Consider the following 9,359-nt stretch of genomic DNA (forward strand, 5'->3'; position numbering starts at 1 on the left):
AACGGAAGAAATTGAAAAATGCCCAAAAAGTCGTAATCTTTGTAGATGAACGGATTTATATAGCAACAAAGCGAGCGTTAAATGATACTGAACGCAATTTGATCCAAATGAAACGTATCAATTCAAATGATTGGTTCACTGACTTTGACATATGTCTATAAATCATGATATTTTTTTATTTCATTAAATTCATTCCGTTTTTTCAGTACATTCTCATAAGCATTTGATTTAGCTTAAGATATTATTAAATGATATTTGTGAAACACAGAAGTTTTTCTTTCACTTCTCTTCATCACCACAAAAATTAACAGACATTCCAAAAATAGCTGAATATGTATAATTAAAGTGAAGCTAGCCAAAAACAGGTATACACATAAAAACCATTATTTGAAGTTTGTAACACCACAAATGACATCAAGTTTTGCTACTGGTTGTGTGTTTATGGCGATCATGCTTATAGAATCGCTGAGGTCAGTTAACTTTGCTACCAGTAAGCTGGAGTACATCACTCAAAATTCTTAGTAATTTTGTCCATTATTTTTTCTCATTTGTTTATGTTGGGATTAAGTATTGTGTCAGCCGAAATCATATTCAATCAAAAAATATCATCATTTATTTTATACTTCACGCAAAATATCCAAAATTTGAAATTAATCAAATTACCTTAGTGTATTGAAAAGAGAAGTGCGGTGATTATGTAAAACTCGACTAAACATGGTTTCCCCACCTTTATGTTTGTTAGACGAATATCAGCTTGGTAAGTAAACATGCTAGCTATCGGACAATAGAAATTGAAAGCAGCTTGAAACATAGAAATTGACATTTGGAAGGGTTAAATCAAATCTTTCATTTCTGTTCTTTGCAGAAAATTTTCTGTTTTGATATCGAAATGGAGCCTTTTATAGTTCGCAATTGTTTCAATGGTGTAAAATGAAAACCAGTTACCATTACAATCATGGAAGGAGAATCAACATCTTTGGAATTGTCTTCAATTATGGATTTGTATTCTGAGTTTATGGAAATGTTCTTTGTAATTGTCGAAATAATTTCGGCGATGGTGGAAATTGGCACCATAATTAACACATTCAATTAAGGAATAAAATCAATAGCACTATAAGATAAACTGCCATTTGAACTATGTTATTTCCAGAAAAAGATTGCAATCCTAAATTTAAAATAATGAATTTTGAACAAAATTAAACAAATTCATTCAAATTACACATTGAACAACTTTGATTTTGTTATATATAATCAAACATTTTTTTCTGTAAAGTTTCGTTAGTTGGATTTTGAATATTAATTAAGATTATGTTGTATAAAATAAATGAAATATTTAGTACCTACTTGTTATTTCATTTCAATATTGGAATAAAAATATTGTAATTATATGTTCAGATGACGCATTTAGTTTTCCTTTTTGAATTTTTTTTTATTTATTATTCTACAAAGACGATATTCAGTTTTTTTATTCCAACAATTCAATCCCAATGCATCAACAAATAAATTGTATTTTTTTATTCCGTAAAATTTCAACATTTTTTCATCCATTCCATGTATTCTCAATAAATCGCATTCATTCCAATACATTTGTGCAATAAATTTCAAATACAAAACGTTCAACCGATAAATTTAACGACAATCTGCGGTTCAAACACGCGATGCCGCTTAAAGTGTGGTTAAATACCAACCGCTAACCGGCAGATGTATAAATCTACACATTGTACACGAAACTCGACGCTGGCAACACCCGATATGACGGAGCCTATAAATACGACTACCCAACGAATATGGCGTCATTATTTGTCTTGTTTTAGAAGAGCCCACATTGCGACGCTTACCTAAAGCAAATTCAAACCGTTTTTACAAAATTTTCAATCAGTGAAATCTCAAGTGAAAAAAAAACTCAATCAAAATGGTAAGTGAATATTTTTATTGCATTTTTTCGAAGAAAACAATTGAAATTAGTTTAAATTCAATCAATTTTTTCTGGAATATAAATCGCTTTGGATAGGGAAAAAATGTGAAAGTTCCGCGACATAGAGTATAATTAGATGAGTCATTGGCGTCCGTGAAATTGATTCGGCTTTTTCACATTTATCGCATTTTCGCCGGTAAAACATTAAAAAAAACGTTTATTTCCCGATTATTTTAATCAAAATTGAGAAAACGCGCAAAAAATCATGAATTTCCGTCAAAATTTCTCGTTTTTTCCGAACATTTGGTGTTGAAGAATTTTTCCCGTTGCATTTTTTCCATGATGGCGGCTGGAGAGAAAAAAAATAAAAAATTTCTTGGGCGTTTCATAATCACATTATGAGCACGTCTATAGAGCGCGCTATGTAGCTGTATGTCTGTGTGGTACAGTGAGCATTCTCCTACATATATTTTGTTGTTGGAGTGCCGCGTATGCGTACTCAATGTACCATGATTCATGTGCCTCGTCGTCGTTCTCATCATTACACGTTAAATGGGAACTATTTTTCGGTGTTGAATTCAATACCAAATATGGGCACTATTTTTCTGATTCGATTTTTTCTCTTCACTCCACATTCGCATAGGCGGTGAAACTGATTTAATGATTTTACCATATGCGTGCGACATTAAGTAGGTTGCATTTCAATAATTTATCTTGTTGTCAATGCCATATGCGGTATTGAATTAATTCGGGCGGTTTCTATATATAGGATGACGTCATGTTCTTGAACAGATATTTTTTTTCTTCGATGGTCTCAATTATAAACCATCAAAATACATTGCAACGGTCCTTAAATTAAATCACGATTGAACGCAGACATTCTTGAAAATAAAATTGACGAACGTGTTTTTTTCCTTCGATCTTTTTTTTTATAGCGTGAATGTTTGTCAATCCATGTTGGCCAAGCTGGTGTCCAAATTGGTAATGCCTGCTGGGAATTGTACTGCCTTGAGCACGGAATCCAACCTGATGGTCAGGTAAATAACGAATTTTTCTTATTTATTTCAATAAAAACAACCAAATTTTGGCATTTTTTCAATTTTTTAATGGTTTATTTGGGAATTGTTCGAACAGATGCCATCGGACAAAGCCTTGGGAGGTAGTGATGACTCGTTCAGCACCTTCTTCATGGAAACCGGAGCCGGAAAGCACGTTCCACGTGCTGTTTTCGTCGACTTGGAACCAACTGTCGTCGATGAAGTCCGTACTGGCACCTACCGTCAATTGTTCCATCCAGAACAATTGATCACTGGTAAAGAAGATGCTGCAAACAACTATGCTCGTGGTCACTACACCATTGGCAAGGAAATCGTTGACTTAGTGTTGGACCGTATTCGTAAGTTGGCCGATCAATGCTCAGGATTGCAAGGTTTCTTGATTTTCCACTCATTCGGTGGTGGTACCGGTTCCGGATTCACCTCATTGTTGATGGAACGTTTGTCGGTTGATTATGGCAAAAAATCTAAGTTGGAATTCGCTGTTTACCCAGCACCACAAGTTTCAACCGCTGTCGTTGAGCCATACAACTCAATTTTGACCACTCACACCACCTTGGAACATTCCGACTGTGCATTCATGGTCGACAATGAAGCCATCTACGATATTTGCCGTCGTAATCTTGATATCGAACGCCCAACCTACACCAACTTGAACCGTTTGATCGGACAAATTGTTTCGTCCATTACCGCTTCATTGCGTTTCGATGGTGCTCTTAACGTCGATTTGACCGAATTCCAAACCAATTTGGTCCCATATCCACGTATCCATTTCCCATTGGTCACCTATGCTCCAGTCATCTCAGCTGAAAAGGCCTACCATGAACAATTGTCGGTTGCCGAAATCACCAACGCTTGCTTCGAGCCAGCCAACCAGATGGTCAAATGTGACCCACGTCATGGCAAATACATGGCCTGCTGCATGTTGTACCGTGGTGACGTTGTTCCAAAGGATGTCAATGCTGCTATTGCCACCATCAAGACCAAGGTTTGTACATTTATTCTAATAATAGAAACAAAAATCAATAAATTGACAAAACATGCAATTTTCTATTAGCTGCTTGAAACATGCAATTTTTATGAAGCAAAACATTTTATTTTTTTCTATCCACATTCACATTCAAATTCAAATTCTATTTAACTAATCGATTTTTTTCGTCCATTTTTTCTTTCGCATTGCAGCGTTCAATCCAATTTGTCGACTGGTGTCCAACTGGTTTCAAGGTCGGTATCAACTACCAACCACCAACTGTCGTTCCAGGCGGTGATTTGGCCAAGGTTCAACGTGCCGTGTGCATGTTGTCCAACACCACTGCCATCGCTGAGGCTTGGGCTCGTTTGGATCACAAATTCGATCTTATGTACGCTAAACGTGCTTTCGTACACTGGTATGTCGGAGAAGGTATGGAAGAAGGTGAATTCTCCGAAGCTCGTGAGGATTTGGCTGCTCTCGAAAAGGATTACGAAGAAGTCGGCATGGACTCCAACGAAGGTGAAAACGAGGGAGCTGAAGAATACTAAGCACCGTTGCAACATCAAAACGAAAGCGCATTTTAACTTCTCGAAAGTTAATCACATATGCATTACGTTACAGTATATGAGTTCGATGAAATTTTTAGCGAAAACAAAACAGCATACATGCATGAATGCAATTTGAACATGCAAACAGCAAATTGATTTTTACACCAGAGTTAAATAAAAAGAAAAATTGACGAACCATATTACAAACAATAAAAAAGCCACAACTTGTTTTCATTGATTCTATTGCATTTTCAGATAGAATAGATTTGGCTTAGAGATTGAAAAAAAAAGTAAGTTTCTATGGAAAAAACATTGCTTTCTGGTTTCTTTATGATCTTTTCTTTGAAAAACAGTTTCGCAAAAAGTTTTATACATAGAATATTCTATGGGAATTTGCAAGGTCTAGACATCCAATACACCAGACTCTCATCGATCTGTGTTTTCTATAATTTTCTGTGTTTTTTGTTTATCGGTTTGTAAAATATGTCATCATTTCGAAGTGGCTTGACGTCAAAGCTTCGGCTATAAAAAAAATACTCGTACCCAAGTACATAATAAGTAGCACACACGAACAAAAAGAAAAACAATAATATTTCGACGGAATGTCGTTAGTTTAAGCTATAATCTCAAAGCTGCACATACTTTTCAATTGAACATGAACCGAATAGTATTTACGGTGTTTTTAATAGCTGTTTGTTCCAGTGTTCAATTATTTGGGAGCTAATGCTGCATTTTCGAAACCAATTTCTCGAAGAAAATTACCTCAGTCATACATTGATAAATTGGTTTATGAATTTATAGGGAAAAGATCAAGCCAGTGATGAGAAAAATTTGTACAGAGACTCATACCGAGATTAAAAAATCATACCAAGACATAGTTGCATTGAAATTTGGAGTGAAAATCTCAGACAATCCATAGATAGAGACTCAAATTAGGAAGAGGAATTGAATACATTAGCGGTTGTTTGTGCTCATATTCGGTTATTTTAAGAGATTTTGTCTGTCTGCCCATGTGCAGCTGTCACATTTTCTCATCTTTCTTTAGACTTTCCTTCTATTTTTGGTGACAAGAGATTACAAACATCGTCGTTGAAGATCATCATATCATTTAGCCGAGTCGCGTCTGCTTTTATTTACAATTTCTCGTCTTGTGGACGGATTGTAAAATTTCAGTAGTCATAAAAATAGTCTATCGTCTCATCTCAACTTCTCGCTTTCAATATGAGTAGATGCAAATACGAAGATTCTGCGATGCGTAATCGTGTGTTGTATTTTAAAAAAGAAATGATGATTTAATCTCCAAAAAATCTATATGACAATATATGCAAAATAACAAGGAAGCCCATTCATCGCAGAGAAGAGATGAAGTTAACACGACAACATAAGACAAATGTCAGAGAATACCAGAGAATGGCAGAGAAAGAGAGAGAAAAAAAAACAGAGAACGAACACACAAAGAACTTCTATTAAAACATAGATTTGGTTTTATTTCATTTGAACCAACAGTTAAAGACAACATCTAAGACAAAAGGCGATCTTCTTCTTCTTCTTCTTGTTTTTCCTCCTTAGTTTTAAATACCACTATGCAATTTTGTTCAAACAGACAGATCTTGTTTTTGATAATTTTTTTTTTTTTTGCTTTCGTTTATGAATATTTTTTAACAAATAATTTTTTATTGATTTTATTTATGGAAAGGTAATAATAATAATAATAATAATAATAGAATAGAATTAGATGCGATATGCTGCTGCTCCTTTTATATAATCTATGCGCTAAACGAACGTACAAATTAAAATCATACTAATTTCACTTAAATATCTTTTGAATTGTATATCTCTCATTGTGTGTTGTTTGTTTGTATTTTCCGGCTAAATTAATGCATAGATTCGGATTTGCCCACGATTTGGCGTTTTTTTTTCTTGCTCCATAGTTCGAGGGGTTTTTGATGAGTACAAATAGAGTTTTATGAAAGTAGAGAATGATATAATTGAAATGTGAGTGTGAAGAGTGGTTTTTTTTCTATCAGCATTTGGACAATTTTGGCTGCAACTCTGTGTCTCTTTTAGTTATTGTCTGGATCAGCATCGAATGATTCATCCGATTCGTCCATATCGCTCTCTGGCGGTGGTATCATTTCGCATCCGTAGCGTTCCAATATTTGCAGCATGTCCGAGTGTTCGAGCTCAGCGGCTAGTTGATAAGCCGTCACCTGACGATAGTTGAACGTTTCCGTGTTCAATTGTTTACTGCTTTCCAATAAAAATTTCGCCAATTCCATGTTATTATTTTCAACGGCTATGTGAAGTGACGTATACCCAGCGCGACCTTCCTGTAAATCAATGAAACAACAATGTAACTCAATTAGTGGGCATTCCGGTAAACAAAGAAGATCATAGATTTAAAACAGATACACAAACACATTCCCCCATACAAATTACTCATTTTTTATTGCTGAAAGGAAGCGCAAATGCTGGACTCGGTCGCGTGGAATGTTACGCGTAAGCACGGGGCTCATTTGCATTTTTTGTAAATATTTGACGGAATCAATAAATGTTTTTTTTTATTATTATTATTATTGAATAAAATGTGTCATTAAAACTGCGTCTTAAAACTGGTTGAACTTTTGAATGAAGAATCACAGAAACGTTTGATGTTTTCATCGAAATCAATTCTGGCGCTTAATCACCATTTCAAATGAGTAACTTGATCAACACGAGGCAAAGCGATTTAATTAATTGTCATTTTATGGCTTATGCAATTCTACTTACTCTTGCATTGATATCAGCACCTTCCCGAATCAATAGCTTCAGTATTTCGACATGGTTTTGCTGTGCGGCAATATGAACACAATTTTCACCTAGAATTTTCAAAAAGAAAAAAGAAAACAAATCCAAATTAATGATAATCAATCAAATGGCGGAAAATTTGAATTGGCCGTAATTTCCTGGAGAAAAACACCGGATTGTTTATCTGTGCTATGCAGTGCTTTGAACAGGATATCATTTTTTTTTGAGATCCGCGTAAATATCGATTTCATAAATAGCACGAGATCGATCGTTCAACCCTCTATAATTTCCACCGGATCTTTGAAAAGAATCATCGAATACCTTTTCAATTAATTAATACGTTGCTGAAATCACCACGTAAATTATCACTCGTCACGCATATACTCGAAGTTGACCGGGATAGACGGAACAAATCCAGAGAGAGAGAGAGAGAGAGAGAGAGAGAGAGAGAGAGAGATATAGCAAAAAATGTCGATGCAAAACTGGATAAAGCTGACTAAATTTCGAATTATTCAAATTAGCAGCCGCAGTCACATACATTATCACCGATAAAAATGGTTTTCTTTTCATCGCTGGTGTTGCTGTTTTTATTGCTGTGTGGATACAAGGTAAAAGTTGTAAAATAACGAAAACAATCCTATCAAAATGTGTGCTAATTCATCTTTATCGTTCATTTGCTTCTGTTTATCCGCATTTTTTTGCAGTTGCAACAATTAGAGACTATCATAAAATTCAAGTTATCGTTTTAAACATGCAACATTCTCGACATGGCTTTGCAACATTTTTTTTCTCTTCGTTGCTGTGATATAGTCCGTACATCGTTGTTGTGATGGTGGTGGTGGGTGTGGGTTTCAATTGGTGTTTACATTTTATCTAGCGTATTCATGTAACGCGCTATTTGTCAGGTGAGAGCTTCGAACAACATCCATCGCTATGCAAGTATAGTTACAACATCGACGTATCCACAGCCACATGTGTATGAGTGGCCGTTGGAAACGACGTTCCGTGTGTACGAATGTTCGACGTATGTATTGTTTGTGTATGCGAATAAATGTGTATGTCGTTGCGACGTCTATTCGACTGGGAAAACCCAACAAACTTGATAAACCAAGAGCAAGCCGCCTCTGTGTTATATACACAGAGTAGCAACAATAACGACTACAAAGGCAGCGACAGCAGCGTTGTTTTCTCATCCAATGATATATAGCAACGACAGTGGGCAACACAACTTTTGGTGCATACGCGCTGTCGAAACAATAACGGAAGAGACAACAACTCGGAAAAACCCATGACAATCGAATCGATTTTCAGAGCCAATGAAACTTTTATTTATGGCCCAACTTATAAGCGACTCGGAATTAATATGACAAAAATAACAAATGAGAGAAAAAAAAACTACTACAAAGAACCGACTGTGAAATGAGCTGCAAAGAATGTTATTGTTGAGTCAAGTCTTGGGTTGACTTAATAATTTGTCGAATTTCGTTGACCCATTTGCAAAATGTATTGCGACGGACGCATAGAACAAAAAAAAACCAACGAACCAACGTTCAGCTCATTATAGCTAAACGATTTTTATCGAGCGTCACATTTGCATGTTAGACGTGAGTGCGGCCAAAATATTTATATGAAAATGAGTTTTTCCATTTCTAAAAATAGTCGGTAATTTTCGCGAAAATCGATTGGCTGTAATATTAATGGAACGGTTGGTGGCTTGAACGCCTTTCCAAAAATAACGTAGACTTCAAGAACGGTCATAAACTGTATGAAAAATAGCGAATTAGAGAGAACGCGAAAAAAAGAAGGCAAACACACACACAGACACACACACAACAGGATATTTAAGTCACACGCGATCTTAGAAAAACGAACCATTTCTCGTTTCAAAAACTACGTAAACAAATTTAATGTGCTGACGCACTAACATCGCTCTCTCTCTCAGCGCACACAGCACACATACAGTACACATCGCACAGCGGTAATGTCAGTCAAGGAAATAAATAACATCACACACACACACACACACACACACACAGAGAGAGAGAGAGAGAGAGAGAGAGAGAGAGAGAGAGAGAGAGAGA

General features: G+C 35.6%; 2 protein-coding genes across 3 annotated transcripts in view; one reads left to right on the forward strand and one right to left on the reverse strand.

Annotated features, from left to right (window-relative positions):
- Positions 1-1,758: 1,758 nt before the first annotated feature.
- LOC129566451 (tubulin alpha-1 chain-like) lies at positions 1,759-7,350 on the forward strand. The gene is made up of 4 exons (XM_055442399.1): positions 1,759-1,915; positions 2,851-2,952; positions 3,050-3,958; positions 4,153-7,350. The coding sequence occupies exons 1-4, from the start codon at positions 1,913-1,915 to the stop codon at positions 4,489-4,491; spliced, it is 1,353 nt and encodes a 450-aa protein (XP_055298374.1). The 5' UTR covers positions 1,759-1,912; the 3' UTR covers positions 4,492-7,350.
- LOC129566452 (NF-kappa-B inhibitor cactus) overlaps positions 5,953-9,359 on the reverse strand; it is a 7,870-nt gene continuing 4,463 nt past the window's right edge. The window contains exons 4-5 of one of the 2 annotated variants that reach the window (XM_055442400.1): positions 7,261-7,349; positions 5,953-6,821 (exon numbers count right to left, since the gene is read on the reverse strand). In XM_055442400.1, the coding sequence (XP_055298375.1) occupies positions 6,555-6,821; positions 7,261-7,349 (356 nt within the window). In that variant the 3' untranslated portion in view covers positions 5,953-6,554. The remainder of the gene's footprint in view (positions 6,822-7,260; positions 7,350-9,359) is intronic. The other variant, XM_055442401.1, reaches the window with a different exon arrangement.

Source organism: Sitodiplosis mosellana, unplaced genomic scaffold, assembly GCF_009176505.1.
Source record: "Sitodiplosis mosellana isolate CC-2019 unplaced genomic scaffold, AAFC_SMos_1.0 Smas_scaffold_3, whole genome shotgun sequence".
NCBI lineage: Eukaryota > Metazoa > Arthropoda > Insecta > Diptera > Cecidomyiidae > Sitodiplosis > Sitodiplosis mosellana.